Here is a 16975-nt window from a genome sequence, read left to right as displayed (position 1 = left end):
AGATACCGTAGGACAACAAAGAGTGCTCACTATACAACAACGAATACCTGTTGTAAATGACCCTATAAATGTAGGGAATGATGCTGAAATTGACTAGCAAGAAGTTGCCCATGATATACCACAGTTTCCGCAAGAAAAGGTGCCATTAGAACAACTAGAATAGGCAGGACAACATGTGGAATCATTTGGATAGCAAGCTGTTAATGCAGGTTTACAGGCTGATCAGCCAATAAACACTGATCATTGGGTTTGTACGTTGACTAGAAATACCAAATAGCCAGATAGGCTTGTTCCTAGTGCAAATTATGTTGTTGATTATGTCATGTTGGCAGATTTTGGTGAACCGTCATGCTTCAAGGAAGCAATGAACAGAGAGGACAACAAGAAATGGCATAAAGCTATGTTGTCAGAGATGGAATCTCTAAAGAGAAATGGTACTTGGGATTTGGTGCATTTGCCCAAGGGGTAGAAAGTCCTATCATGCAAATGGGTTGACAAGATGAAGATCACTTTTGGTTCCTCACGAAAGTACAAAGCACGACTTGTTGCAAAAGGGTATAAGCAAGAACATGGAATTGATTTTGACGAGATATTTTCTCTTGTAGTCAAGATGACTACTTTGCAAACCATATTGGACTAGGTTGCATGTAAGAATATGAAACTCATACAGATGGATGTAAAGATTGCTCTCTTACATGGTGATCTGCATGAGGATATATGCAATAGCCAGAAGGTTTTGTGGCCAAGCAGGAAAAGATGGTATGTAAACTCAATAAAAGCTTGTATGGGCTGAAATAAGCAGCGCATGAATATTATCATAAGTTTGATATATTCATACAATCTCAAGGATTCAAAAGGAGTCGAGTGAATCACTGCTTGTATACCAAGAAGGCAACAGATGACAGTCTTATTATGTTGGTTTTTCATGTGGATGACATGTTGATTGGTGGTAGGGATGTTTATGCTTTGGACACATTGAAGCAAAACCTACACTACAGTTTTGATATGAAGGATCTTGGCAATGCAAATCACATTCTTGGCATGCGTATACTCGGGAATAGATCAAAAGGTCTTCTTTATTTTCACAGCAAGAGTATGTATTCAAGATTTGGTAGTGTTTTAATATGGAGGGGGGGAAAGCAATTGGCATACCATTGCCTCCATATGTGAATCTGAGTGCAGAGGACAGCCCTACATCTAATGATGAAAAGGATGAAATGGCCAAGATTTCGTATGCTTCAGCTGTGGGTAGCTTGATGTATACTATGGTTGCTACATGTTTTGACATAGCATTTGCGGTGGGTGTGGTTAGTAGGTACATGGTACATCCTGGTAAAAGCATTGGGAAGGAGTGAAAGGTATCAAGAGATATCTTAAGGGAAAAAAAAACTTGTTTATCTGCTTTGGAAAGCAGAAGGTATTTGTTGTTGGCTTTATGGATACAAACTATATTGGTCATGCTAATTACAGAAAGTCTACTTGAGGGTATGTATTCACCTTCACAAGGGGAGCCATTTTTTGAATCTCTAGGCTACAAAGTGTGCTGCATTGTCTACTACAGAGGCAGAGTATGTGGTTGCCATTGGGGCATGCAAGGAGGCTTTATGGCTTTTACGTATGGTAGGAGAGCTTGGCATTACCGAGACCCTTGTCCTCCATTGTGATAGTCAGAGTGCTATCATGCTAGCACGGAACCTCGTATTTCACGCAAAGATAAAGCTTATACATGTGAAGTATCACTTTATCAGGTATGTACTTGACAACAAGATCATTAAGCTTGTCAAGGTATATACAGATGATAACCTTGTAGATCTTTTCATGAAGGGTCTTCCAACAGAGCAGTTTGCTCATTGTTGATAGACAATGGGAGTTAAATAGTATATGTATTTCAGCTTTGTACATACTTAGACTTAGCTGATTCTTTTCTTCAACCTTAAGGCATGTTGCCATTAGGTGGGAAGTTGTTGGGAATAAAAAGATACCATGCCTTTTATACATGTTCGGGTGTGAGCACTCGTACTTTATATGTATCTATCACAAAAACCTAAAAGATGTACAACTTATTGTACCCACACATCATGCATCTCACACTCTCTACTCTCTACTGTTGCTCTCTCTCTCTCTCTCTCTCTCTCTCTCTCTCTCTCAACCATTACGATTGTTGACCATCCCATCTCCATTGCGCACCTGTCACTTCATGACTGAAGAGCATACTGCCACGGCACAAAGAGAACCATGAACCGGACAAGAGAGGCTGCAAGTATGCTTGTTGGCCACCAAAACCTGTAAGAAACCTTCTTCTTCACCAAGAAACCATAACCTCAAAACACACAAGAAAGAGGCACACAAGAGATTGATAGATTCAAACCATCCTCACCCTCTTCCTCTTCCTTACTCTCCATTAGATTTTACAATGAAGCACAAGAGAAAAGAGCAAGAACAAGAAAGATGAGAGTTGTGCCAAAATGGAAGAGGGAGAAATGAAGTGTGAGAGAAGAAGATAAAGGAAGAGAGAGGGTGTAACCACCTCAACCTCCCACCTCCTCAAATCACCCGACAAGCCTCTTCCTTTTTTTTTTCTTGATATTATAAAAATTGAGTTGCATTCCATGTTGAGCACGTTTCGGTGCCTTTATTTGCATTGATTTGTTGGTCATCAATGACTCACATGCAAATGATCTTGATTCAATTTTTGGATGAATTATGTTAGAATCAAGGGGAAAATTGGATCATGATTCTACTGGTCATTGGTGACAACCCAAAGTATTCGAAATTTATAGAGAGATCAATCTACATCTTAGTGTACAATAGATTCATAGGAATTCAAGTTAAAGAAATACCACAAGGGTTGCCAGTTTTGGGGTCAATCGGGTGTTGATTGTCCAAGATTATAGTGGTAAAGATTATTTTTCAGATTTTTGAATTATTTACTTGTTATAATAAGTGTTAAATCAGGTCATCTACTATCCCATTTGAGAAGGAAAGTTGGTTTCACTAATAGTGTAGTTGATGAAGGTTAGGTCACATGGCCTATCAAGAGATGGATTTGTCCACACCCTCTCTCACGGATCTCATTGTAATGTCTAGAGAGACCTTTGATAAGCCCAATATCTCCATCCATCTAATAGATAGGTGGTTGGGTGTAGGTCAATTTACCACTTCCTCTCGTAGAGTGCCACTACTTTGATCCTTTGTCTAGAGCATCTTGTAAAGTCTTTCTAGTTCAAGTCCTATTGCTTAGACGGCCATTGTCCTCAACCATAAAAGTGAATGCCTCGTCTCTGCTAGTCACAATGATTGCTAGAATGATGTGTCCTTTGAAGAAAGACCAACACATATTTGAGGAGTGTCTCTATCCATCCACCAATAGAAGGTACTCCTTTGTCACATGCTTGATCATAGCTCTAGCTCCCCTAAGTCCTTGTATTCTTTTCCTTTGAATGTCTTGGGCTAGCTCTCGAAATGTGAACTAGTCTCCCATTGATGCAATGATTGGTATAGAGTACCTTCCCTAGGATAGCTAGGTCGGTGGCAGCTGATGTGCTAAATGAAATAGATCTCCGTGATTTGATAATACTAGTTGCAAATATGACCTCAAAGCTCCTTCTTAAGTTTCTGGTCCTAATTTTCTGAAAAATCCATTCAATGTTGGGCTGCCATTGTGGGTGTGATAGATTGAAGTCTTCCTATCAAAAGTTTATCCCAAGGCTTCTTGCTTGGAAGAACACCCCTTGACAATTGAGCTTAGCCAATAAGGCTTTGCTCTGGCTATCTGGTTCTATGATCCCCGAGCCTCCTCTACAGTTGAGTTGTATGATGAAATTCTAGGCCACCTTCGCTCTAGTAAGGTTGCCATCTCCTCTTGGCTGAATAAATTTCTTGATGATGTGCTTCACCTTGCCAATGCATGACCTGGAGGATGCTGAATAAATTTCTTGATGATGTGCTTCACCTCGCCAATGCATGACCTGGAGAATGCTGAATAGGAAGTATTGTACCGCATGGATGCACGACGAATTTGATTGGCAACCATGACTCTCCTTGCTGATGAAAGCCTCACCTAGCTCTAGTAAAGGAGCTTTTGTCTAATGCTTAGAAGAAGAGGTGCCAACTGTTGCTCTGAGGTAATGTCAATCCCCACATGGCATCCAAGATATCCCATTGTCCTCCCATGCATAGTTGCTTGAAATGCTGTTTTGGGTTGCTTGAAATAGAAACAATTCGGCCCCGAAACGTTTTGGTCCAAAACGCGTTTCGGGACAGCCATTTCAAACAAGTAGGGTAAACTCCCTAGTTTCGTGACGGGCTGCTCATTTTGCCTTGCTTCTCTCCACCATCTTTCTCAGCTGATCACTTTCCCTACGTGCTGCTTGCTTCTCCCCTTTCACATCTACTGTTGTCTATAGCCTTGAAACCCTATATCCCTCATTGCTTAGCTGCTCAATACTTTTCCTTTCCTTTCCACACTATTTGTAGCACTTCTCCCTCAGTTTTGGAGCTGTTTTTTAGTGTTTCTAGCAAGCGATCCCTCTCCTCTCTTCGTCCTTTGCTGTCCACACTGGTTCAAGCTGGTTTCCCTAGCTTTGCTGCTGGTTTCCTCTATTTCCAGCAAGGAACAACCATGGTGAAGGATACATTTTGAAGCCACACGTGCATCATCAGCAACTATGGAGCTAGCGGTGGCTCGAAGCACTGGGAATGCAACTATTGCCATGTCATACACAAGGGGAGTGTTACACGAGGGAAGGATCATTTTGCTCCTATTAGTGATAAGGGTATTGATAATTGCCTTGATGTGCCTGATGATGTGTTTGCTAGTTTAGAGCATTGGAGGCACCAACGCCTTGTGGTCAGTGTGGCAAATGAGGATGATACTCCATGACAAAGTGCATGTTTTATGGTTCCACCGTCAACCATAGGTGGCTGTGCCCCGAAGAGGGGTAGAGTATGCATAGATGGCAGTGCTTCTATTAGTGCCAACATCTCTATGGATGTAGATACAAAGGCGGCTCAGGCAAGTATAGGTGCATGTGTTGAGGGTCTAGTTGCTTCACGGATCCCTTTGCCACATCCTAGGGGTGCGCAGGGTGGTAGTATCTCATCAACAAGTGCACGTAGAGTGGGGCAGCAAGGGGATCATTGGAAAGGGCAAATATTACAGCAGCCCTTCAAAGGCAAGCAAAGACAGAGGCTACTTGTGAGGTTATGAGATTATTTATACAATGCACCATCCATTTTCATGTTGCACGCATAAAGAGGTGGAAAAGGACCATCAAGGCCATTAGTCAGATTGGATGTAATTGGGAGGGTCCCAACTAGGCTTTGTGTACATGAGCTTATTGGAGAGAGACAAACTATAGAGCTAGAGATGCAGCATTTGAAGACGACTTGGCAAAAATATGGCTACACTATCTTATGCAATGGATGGAGATATGTGAGGAGGAGGAATGTGTATAGCATCTTGGTGTCCTCTTGCAAAGGAACAATGTTCTTGTGTGCCTTAGAAGCATCGGCAACAAGGACAATGATTACAGGTGATTACATCTATAGGCATATCAAGGCTGCCATCTTGGAGATTGATGTAGAAAATGTAGTGCATGTTATCACTGACAATGGTAGTAACTTTGTGGCTATGGGTACTCTGTTAGAGAGAGAGTTCTCTAAGATCATCTAGACTCCATGCGTGTCACATTTTTTGGATCTAGTCATCTAGGATTTGGAAAAGGTTGGATGGATACATGACCTCTTCAAGAGAGGTCGAAGCATGGTAAACTTTGTCACAAGGAGGCCTAAAGTGCACATTATATTTAGGGCAAACAATGATTTGGATCTTTTGAAGCCATTGGCCACTCATTTTGTTTACATGTTTATTGTTGTGGAGAGACTTGTTAGAGTCCATTAGGGCCTCATGTGAGCATGGTATTCTCTATGGAGTGGGCTGCATGGGATGAGAGGTATCAACCGATGGCTTTCACATTTATCAGAAATGTCATGGATGAGGCTTATTACCAAGATGCAGTTGCATTGATGAAATATCTAACTCCCATTTACAGAGTATTGAGGATCATTGCATGGAGGGTAGCACTCTAGGTCTCTTATACGAGTATATGGATAAGATTGTGGAGACACTAGATAGAAGCATCTTCTTCTCTCAAGATAAGTAAGTGTATTCTCTTTTTTAATCATATCTATAATCTATTGTGATTCATAATTTGTATCAATATGTGGGTTAGCTTTCATAAATGCCATAGGGTGCAAGACATTCGTGTAGTGTGGAACAGGAGATGGAATTGGTTTCACAAACCAATCCATGTTATTGCACATACTCCAGTCTTTTATATTAGGTTCTAAGTTCTAACTTCTAAATCTTGATCTTGAAAGTTATTTAAACTCATGGATTATGATTTTACAATCTTACTATATTAAATCTTTGGTAGAATCATGTATACTTGTTAAATCTCTTCTAAAGCTACATGTATATTCTATATTGTTAAGGAATTTAAGTGGTTTGGTGTAATGTTCAACTTATAAATGGTATTACCCATTTATACATGTCTTATATTAAAATATTCCTAGAAATAGATGTAAAATCCATTTCGCCATTTCGGCCTCGGGCCAAAACTCTGTTTCGCAACTCCAAAACGTGTTTCTGTTTTGCAATTTTTGAAACTCCAAGCAATTATGATCCCATGGGGAAGCCAAGTTAAATCCTTGTGCGGTCTTCATTTTGATTGACTAGTGTCCCATACCCTGAATCCATATGACTTGTGCCAACTAGATTAAGGCACGTGCTGCTCTGTACACTATCTCCCTGGCTGCTACAGTAATTTTTATTCTTGTCTAGATAAATTGCTATGGTGTTAGAAAACTCCACATTAAGAAGCTTCTTGAACTCAAGGATGGATAACTTGATACCTATGATACCCATGAACTTCCTTCTCTCAAGGAGGAGGTCATGGCTTCTATTACAAATAAGAATAAGAAGGGGGCTAATGGACAACCTTGTCTCACGGATCTTTGGATGTTGAATCTTTCTCCACTGGCCCCATGGATCGCGATCTGATGTGTTGAGGAATAAAGAACTGCTTCTCCTGTGACTCCTTGTTTCCAGAATCCCATCCTCAGCATCATGCCCTCCAAGAACTCCCAATCCACATGGTCATATGCCTTCTTGAATTTGAGAAGGAATACAATAAAATCCTGATTCCAGGAACAAGCAAGAGTGGGTCCAGGAGCAAGCAAGTTTGCGCATCTTGCTATCTTCAAGACAAAATGATTCATGTGCCAATATAAGTTTTCCTTGAGTAATTTAAATCCAAGGGATGATTCAATTCTTGATCTTCGTATGCATGCATAAGATCCTCAGGAAGAGCTCCATAACAGCTAAAAAGAACACCATGCTGTTAGTTGAAGAAATCTAAAACTTTTCTGGCATCACTAATTCTGTAAATCAAGATCTATCAAAGCAGTAAAATCAAAACCTCAGCCAAAAAAGATCTGATTGTAGTTTATTTGCTTTTTTGTATAACTCCTTTTAAGAACAGCTACTTGATCTGCAGGTACTCTTGGAGCTAAGTCAGAGAGAAGGATAAAGTCGATCAGAGATTTGACAGACATTACTGCTGAAGGAAATATTGAAAGCATGCTCTCTGTGGAAAAAGGTCTCCGTGAGTTAGCATCCTTGAAGGTCAGAAGGCCTATGATGCATGCGTTGTTCTTGTTTGGTTTCTATTGTAGTAAAATTTTCCGCTATCAATTTTGAATACAACTTTTAGATTGTACTAATTATCGGTGTCTCCTTTGAAGGTTGAAGATGCCATCATGGTTGCCATGGTTCAGCAGAAACGACCAGGTCCTGTGCGAGTTGGTCATGTGTATGCAGGTGGCATTTGAATATTACATATTTTTTTGGATCCCATGATTTAAGATGTTTCTTCTTGTTCTCACCCTACTGCAATAGCAGAAGTTTTTGCTTTTGATGATTATAAATATTGTTTTGAAAGTATCTCACTTAGTCTAGAAGTAGTTTGTCTTTAAATGTGGGTGGCAGTTTCTTGACTGCAGAATACTGTAAGCCAAAACTGTCAGGCTGATGTCCCCTCAGGGAAGTGATACTTAATATTGCGAAATGCACGTGTGTATCAATTGTAGGAATAAAAATATGCCAGCTGAGCATTGGATATCTAGAATACTGCAGAAGTTAAATATAACTTCCTCCTCTATAAGGAGAGTTGTAAATAGAGTGCATGTGCTTGTGGTGTGTCTCAGATTCTGCATCGCTGAAAGGCATGGACACTTCCAGACTTCTAGACTCTTTTGGTATGTCAGTCTGATTTATGAACAACACTTTTGCAATGTTCAAAAAAAGAATGTGATTCTGTGCGTATATTTGACCTTGTGTATGGATCTCTCCACAGAACTCAGTCGAGAAGAGGTTGAAGATGTACAGTTTAAACAGGTAAACTCTTAGCACTATGGCCTGCAAACCTCGAGTCAAATTTGTCTATATGCACTGCTGTGGTCTTTATGGGAAAATTGTCTGTCTTTTAAAATTTCAGGCCTGGCTTGTTTACTTCTGGCGGCGAGCAAAAAATAGTGGGGTTGAGGAAGACATTGCAGATGAGCGGTTACATCACTGGATCAGTCGAAGCAGTCAGAGCCCTACCTTCCAGGATGTTGTTGATGGTTAGCAAGCTCTATTCCTGAATCATTGTTCTGTAACCTGTCATGAATCATCAGTACATGTCACTACACATCAAACTAGTGAAATTTTGAAATGTTACTACGGAAATTTTGAAACCATCTTTGTATTCCAAACAGTGCATGTTGCCATGATTTGATGTCCAAAATCAGTAGAAGCTAGAAGTGTAATGTCATAACTAGCAGAAATGTATGTAATATAGTGATGCAATCCTTGTTTTCTGAGAGTAAGATGAAGCAGAAGTTAGAACTAGATTTTAAGTGGTATTTGTTGCTAGGCAGCACCACTCTTCCAACCAAGAATATAGACCAAGACTTTCTGCTAATGTAAATCATCCTACAGCACATCCTCAATCGGAATACTTTCTAAAGATGTCAGTGAATTGTGTGGATATTAGATAAACAGATTTTGGACTACAGAATAAAGGGCCTTGAGAAAATTTGCACTTATCTCAAAGCTCTAACTTGCAAACTTTTGGTTTCAAGTTTCAGCCAGATGTGTCTAACAGCATTAAAAAGCTTTCTGGTTTTAGTTGAGAAGTGAACTTCGAAAAAATATATTTTTTCATAAGGAAAGATTAGATCTGGTTTTGGCTTAAAGCATGCTGTAAACAACAACAAAGAGATAGATTCAACCACACGTCACATTTGCAGATTGGTAACTTTTTTAGGCCAAAAAGCTGTTGTAAGCTGCTCCTGTTTCTTATTTCTCTGCTTTGACAACAGTGGATCGAGGATTGCTTGAGCTCAGGAGGTTAGGGATTGAAAATCAATTGTGGGAGGCTTGTCGAAAGGAGATGCAAGAAGCAAGTAATGTAACTGCTACAGTGGTTGCAGATGCACATGGACCATCATCCTAAGTTCATGTAGTTGTGGCGAAAGGTGGAGTTTCCACTTGTAAAATGAGTACCGTATATATATTTTTCCAAGCATTGATCTTTGTTGGATTTTAGTCCAATGTGGATCGTCCATTCATTATTGTAGTCCAAAGAAATGCAGTTTGTATTGTTGAATAACTTGTGTGAGGGATGTGCATCCATGGACTTGGGAACTTGCAAGAGAATTAAAGTTTTTATTTTTTCCACTGCTATAGGTTAGCAGATAAGCTTAGACCTCTACCATACTACTGTAGCTCAATGCTTTAGCAATTGTTATAGACTAACAGAATTTTGACATAAGTTATAAATATATTTTTCTGGGGATGCATACCTTGTTATGGTGGTTTTCTGTAGTGTCTGTAAGCATGAACTTATAACCTTGGATCTTTCACGAAAACTCTCTGTTGTGGCACTAAATGTCTGAGGCTGAAATCTCAACTTTGCAACAATTTCTCATACTATGGCATATTGTTGTGAGTTACAAAATCAATCATCTTAGCAAGTGGAGAGGTCCAACAACCATACTACATAATCTGAAGCAACAGCTGCTTCATAGTTTTGGCTCTCATGCTATACGTTTAGGAGGATCTTTCTTATGGGCATTCTGGACATTTATGGGTGCTGGAAATCAGACCACCTTCAGTGTCACTGCTTTTTAACCTTATACCTGTTAGATGATACTTACACATTGACCGAACCCGAAAATTGAAATCACAAAGGATACGTGGAAAAAGCAAATCTAGCTCTCAAAGGTGCTCAAGCTAGATGCAGGGTTTCTGTGAGAAATCAGCCAGCAGAGAACACTACCACAGAGAGTATCTAAGGAGAGAGTATCTAAGGATTGGTGTCACCCTGACGTATACTACATAGGGACAATGAACAGTCTACTAATTCATAAAAAATTATCGGATTTGCAAGCAGTAAACCATACAGGCTGTGGTAGACACATGATGGTCATTGGACAATCAAGCAAACTGCAGCTTCGAGACACATTTTAAAAGGATGTTTGCTGACCTTGAGGCATCAATACAGTGGTCATTGATACAAGCAAAATCATGTGCGTCCTGTTGTTTATAAAGCCACACTAACAAAGCCTGCAGATTTCTCTTCCAATCCTTTCTCACAATCCTCAACTCTTAGGTCAACTTTGTTCATCATTCAAGGTTTTTCATCACTTGAGTCGAACTCCTTGATATGGTTGATAAACTCTACACAGTAGACAGCTAATGGTAGATTACTTGCCACATTAATTGAAAAAAGAGCTTACCAAGCTTGCGAAAATAGAAATGGTGGCTCTTTATAATAATGCTTGACATGTGAACTTGTTTTAAAGCTACTAGTGCATAGACTGACTGGTTTGCTCCGTTTATGTTTCCCTCCAATGCAATATTATTTCATTCCAAGGAGAAAAAAACCGATAACAATTGGGATGACAGCTTGTGGTCTGGTGTAATGGAACTTTGTAGTATGTATGATCGATACGGGGTTTCATCTGGATATGTCACAAGTCTCCGCCGGTACACACGTAATTGGCTTAATGGGAATGCCTTTTTATGGGGCTTATTTTGCATTGAGATCATCCCTTTGATGATAAACAAAATTGAAATCTTTCTGTTCCACTTGAGATGCCACAAATGTAGGTGGGGAAAACAAAATGATTGGCAAAATGTCATTTTATTGATCTTAGTATGATTTTAAACAAATACTAAAAGGACATGATGCCCTTGGAGTGTTCCATTCTATGCTCTTGTTACACATCCGTTACTAGTGTATTTGAATACTTTTGACACCATAATAAATCTCATATGGGGTAATGTGGCAGATGGCTCACACTTTGTAGCCCAAACATTTTGAGCATTATTTCTTAGTTGCTTGGTGATGATGTGGGACACGTGAGCTTTTGTTTGCGTTAGGCCTATTGGATAGATGAGACTTGTGAATTTTGCCAAATCCAAAATGTTTTTGCGAAAGCAACCTATTTGTACAAATTTATCAAGGTCAAATTCTATACTATAACTTCAAGATTGCTTGGGATATTTGGCTAAAGTAAAAGTAGGTGGGTTATGTTGCATGTTGGTGTTCAAGTAGATACATGCCATACGATTTAATCTCAAAAAACCATCACAAAAAGAGAAAAGTTTGCATGCCATTGGACATGATAAACTCCTCTCTTTAAAATTTGTCGCTTTGAGTATGATTGAATTTTCACAAACATGTTTTGTAAAAGTATGTCAGGGATTCATGGGCAGCAAGGTCCTTCAATGATTCTAGTAAGGTCTTGATGAGAGGATGAATGTGCTTGTAAGGTGCCAATGCTACAAAGCATAGATAATATTGGACATTTCTTCCTTCATTAGTTGGAATAGGAGATAGGACAACTTACTGCTTGGCAAATCTTGAAATTTGTGATGTATTGGATTTGATAGGTGGTATCAATTAGCCTTATCCTCTTAATAGGGTGGATTTCGTCTAGGTTTGCACCATAAAGCTACATGGAGGTTTGAACTAGTCTTGACGGATTGGCATATTAGTACATATCATCTAATAAAATTGTGTTTGTGCAATTTTATGAGCAAGGTATATACAAGTTTAAGCCATTGCAATTAGCTTGCTAATATCGAAAACGACCAAATAATTGGGCGAAGTAAAGTGCTTCCATGTTCCTCGATGATGTGTTTTACTAGTTTGACTAGAGTATCCTTTTATGTGCCATGTGTAGCACTCTTAGCGCCCCCCCCCCCCCCCCCCCCCCCCCCCCCCCCCCCCCCGTCTATGATGCGTCTCACTAGTTTTACTAGAGTATCTAAACATGTATTTTGCACATTTTCTCCTATTGGTCTTGTTGGCTTACCAAATTTTTGGAAACCTAGTATTTTTTGCAGGCTTAACAACACACAAGGATCAGCAGAAAGTGTATGTTGATCTAGGAAGACAAGAACAGATCTTCAAGGAAGGGAACATGGTTTTTATCTGTATTTATCTTAAGAAGAGTTCTTTATCCTTGGGGCAATTCAATAAGCTAAGTCCAAGATATTATGGGCCATACAAAATTCTCAAGTGTTTAGGACTCAATGCTTGCACAACTTTCTAAACACTTGAAAGTTCATGATGTATTTCATGTTAGCCTCCTAAAAGGTTATGTATCCAGTGCTTTGAACTTTAGTGCAAAACATCGAGACAACATTAGCATGAGGTGCTAGGAGAACACTGGTGCAAAGCATAAGGAGAATAGTGGTGTAAAGTCCTACAAGAATCCATATGTAGTTTAGATTAGCTAGCTTAAAGTACTATGTTGTTCTTGATTAACTCCTTAGGCACATCCTCATGAAAATTAATTTCATGAAAAAGAAAAGGACCTTGTGAAAATAAAATTATGAGTTGATTCAAATAGAATAATCATTAAGGAAGGTAAAGTAAAATGAAAATGTTTGTGAAAATGCTTTTAACATATGAAATGGAAAGGTCAAACAAATTATGAAATTGTTAAAACATAACTTTCATTCTATGAAAATCTTGGAAACTTTCCTTATAAATAACCCTTCACATCCATGTTGTGAAGGATAAAAATTGATGGTTTTGGAAAAACACAGTTCCCAAATGCACCACAGGAAGACCCCTATATCACCATAAACATGGCCTAAATTTAATGGGACACCCAACATTTCATGTGGAAAGCTAAGCTTATTGAAGTACCTTTCATCTATATGGATTGTCTCAAACTATATTGAAATCTAAGTACATTATACATAATGTTTGTGTAAAATAACAAGCATAATCTTTAACAAGACATGTCATGTGGTATATGCAAAACTTTTTTCCTTGTTTTGATGGGAAAAATGGCTAAAAACAGGAAAAATAGCTACCTCATAAAAGATACCATCAAAATTGAGTTTTTTTCAGCATCCCTTTTAATTGCTACACCTTATCTTTGTTTGATAAAAGATAACGTGTATAGTGAAAAGATATTGAATTGGTCCATGTGTAAGAAAATTTGCAAAGAACAAGAGAATAAAGAGTAGAGAAGTTAGAACATAAGGTGGACAAGCACGATGTTACTTCAAAAGGCATAAAATAATCTACATGTTACAAAGAAGAAACATTCCATGAAAAAGGGGATACACAAAAATTCAAAAAAGACCTATATATATAAAAAGAATTCACTAGCACACCTTATACTCAAGACTAAGTAGGTGCTCCATGCCTGAATTCTTCATATGCTTTGCACCAATTTTAGGATGAAAAGAAGATTTTTCTATTCTTCAAACTATGACCTTGTATTGCATAAGGATAGGATGTCCACCATTGGATAGTACATAAAAATGTCGATTGTTTGATAAGTAACATGATAGCTCTTATGATGGATGCATAGGAATTTTCATTTACATATTAATGATCATTTACAATAGCTGGCAAGCAAATTTGGTTTGTCTAGCTAGCCTAGGTTAGTAGACAATTATCTCTTGATGAAGTGTTGATCTGCTTGATGTTTGAAGTGGCGTCATACTTCCTCAAAAACTTGCAATTACATGCTGAGATGTTGTTCTAGTGTATCTTCAGACATTGACATTATCACATTTTTCTAATGTAATCAACCAAGAGATATGAAAGAGAACAAACTCAAATTTGGAGCGTATGACTCCTGTGTCTTTGAACATAGAGATTTGATGTAAGTTGTGACACTTGATAAATATCATAATTGTATATCACTTGTAAAATATCAAATCACTCTTCTTCCACTCCTTTAGGTTATTCACTTCCCTCTCACTATGGGAGGCTAGGAATCTAGCTTCTTTTATTGGGGAAGATAGGCAATTTCTTGGTGTGAGATTGTATTAAAAGTCTTTTGGTATTGGAAAACTTCTTGTAAAACTCGGGCATCCGGCTTAGAGGAGTTGAAAAACTCCACAAAGCCTTAACAATGGCCTAATTTTGCATCTACTTGGTATTATTTAATACACTTGGTATTATTTAATACAAACTTTCTCTTTCCGTGTCTAATTGTATCACTTGTAAACAAAAGTAAGGTGATAGTCAAATACGTTTTAATTATTTATTATCATATTTAATACAAACTTTCTCTTTCCATGTCTGATTGTATCAGTTGTAAACAAAAGTAAGGTGATAGTCAAATACATTTTAATTATATATTGTCTTGTGCTTAAGCTTGGGAAGTAGAACATTTGAAAATGAAATTTATGGGATGAGAGCTTGATGTATTAGCTTGTTTTGTTGATTTAAAAACAACTCTATCATAAGAGGAATATAGTCCTACTCTTATGTAAGTAGAAATGGTATTTAAATAAGCAATACACATATGCATGGTATAAATAGAATTCTTCTAAACTTAATCAAGGTAGGCTTGGCTCAATCTAGTTTTATACTATTGATTTGTGCAAATATAACAAATAGTAAAATGTATAATATGTGTATACAAAACCAACAATGGTATGTGCCAATAGAAAACAATTTACATGTAGAACGTAAATAATATTTTTGGTAAGTATCCACAATATTTTCTTTGAAGGATCTTAATGTGGAAAATGCCCATTTAATTTGTTATTTGAAAATGAAAAAGACCATACACATGTGACTCATTATAGACAATCCTAAATTATAATCTAAAACCACTCATACGTTCGAACTAAATTTTTTTGATGTATTATATTAGTTTGATAAATAGTGTTAATAAGAAGAAATAATTGATGTCAAAATAAACTTTAACTATATGCCACTTTTTTGCTTAAGCTTGGAAAATAGAACATTTGAAAAGAAAATTTATGGAATGAGAGCTTGACATGTTAGTTGGTTTTGTTTATGGAAAACAAGCCCATCACCACCTAATGAATATGGTCCTACTCTCTTGAAAAAAGAAATAGTATTGAAGCGACAAACAATATATGCATGATAAATAGAATTTTTAATGAGTAATGAAGATAAGATTGGCTTGATCTAGGTTATGTTATTGATACATATAAACATAGCAAGGAACAATAAAACAATTCATGTGTAATTACATAACAATTTACATATAATTACAAAAAAAAGACCATAAAATGTGACTACTTATAAATATCCTAAATTATAATTGTATAACACCCATACTTTTGAATCAAATTACTGTTTATTGTACTATATTTATTTCATCAATAATATTAATAATAATTTCAAATGAGCTTATATCATCAAAAAATTTTGTGAAGACAAATTGAGACGCATTCACAACTAACATGATAATCATAATATAGAGGAAGTAATAGTGCTCTTTATTCAATAGAGAAAGGTAGCTAGGACTAGCAAGTGCAAATGATGGGCCAATCCCCAAACCTAAAACTAATGCTAGGAATTTCAATGAACTTTCACATGATAACCCAAACAATGACAAGGGTGTTGCTACAGTCAACACCATCCTATACTCTCAATGCTTTAGTTATACACTATGGTCATGGAATTGCATATGTCTTGGACCCATCAATTATTTACAATAATTGATGTCTCTCAACATGTTGAGTGAATCTTGTAAATGCATATGTCTAGGAATCAATTCGATTATTTATGATAGTTAATGTCTCTCAGAAGGTTGATTGAATCCCGATGATTGCTTTGGTAGGTAGATGCTACATTCTAAAGATGAAAAAATATTCTTCACATGCCATGACAAGATAATGGTGTAGCTTTATCCATTCACTTCCCAAGGTAGGTTGGATCGTAGCTTCATTTATCTTGTTCCCAAGGTAGGTTGGTGCAATCCATAGTATTGCAATTTGTTAATTAGCCATTTTGGAGACTATAAAACAATCTACAAATTAGGTTTGGAAGATCCCAATGATAAGTTGTACTAAATAAAGAGGTGAAAATCTTTATGGGTCCCAAATGTTAGTCAAATTGAGATATATTAACTTTGTAAAATTGTTGTTGACATAGACCACAACAAGAAATATACTCCATGAAGGATACTTACTTTTTAAGGAACTAACAATATGTGTTTTGTACCATGAAAAGGGCATCCATAAGTGAAATATGTGAATTTAGGCATGAATTTTCACACATGTTACCATTGTACGATCAATTATGACTTTGCTCAACTAGAAGTATTGTTCACAACCTAAGTGAATATATGGTTTGAGCTTGCATATGAGTCTTCTTTGCTCCTCAAACACCTTTCCTTTATGGAAGTTGCATCACACAAAGAGTTGTTCCACATTTCAAGAAGACCTCTTTCCCTAAAACTTCAGTAAAAACATTAGTAACATTCTCCCTTGTATTACTATGATACAATACTAAACCATTATACACTTTTTCTTGATAAAAAGCTATGTGACTTCGTTATGCTTTGACATATGTAAGATTGGAAGATCCATATCTCTAGGCTTATGGCTCATGGATGTGACTTTGACATA

The 16975-nt window shown here is 37.5% G+C and overlaps 1 protein-coding gene across 1 annotated transcript in view; it reads left to right on the top strand.

Annotated features, from left to right (window-relative positions):
• Window positions 1-9784, top strand: part of LOC148035487 (coiled-coil domain-containing protein SCD2-like) — a 99436-nt gene extending 89652 nt beyond the window's left edge. Inside the window, exons 12-17 of the mRNA XM_087677450.1 lie at window positions 7560-7687; window positions 7807-7882; window positions 8269-8319; window positions 8418-8458; window positions 8559-8685; window positions 9427-9784. Of these exons, the coding sequence (XP_087533576.1) occupies window positions 7560-7687; window positions 7807-7882; window positions 8269-8319; window positions 8418-8458; window positions 8559-8685; window positions 9427-9560 (557 nt within the window). The 3' untranslated portion in view covers window positions 9561-9784. The remainder of the gene's footprint in view (window positions 1-7559; window positions 7688-7806; window positions 7883-8268; window positions 8320-8417; window positions 8459-8558; window positions 8686-9426) is intronic.
• The last annotated feature ends 7191 nt before the right edge of the window (window positions 9785-16975 follow it).

Source organism: Lygodium microphyllum, chromosome 5 (assembly GCF_053477565.2).
Source record: "Lygodium microphyllum isolate KBCC chromosome 5, Lygodium_microphyllum_v1.1.10, whole genome shotgun sequence".
Lineage (NCBI taxonomy): Eukaryota > Viridiplantae > Streptophyta > Polypodiopsida > Schizaeales > Lygodiaceae > Lygodium > Lygodium microphyllum.
Note: the sequence above shows the minus strand (reverse complement) of the source record. Positions and strands in the feature narration are given on the sequence as shown.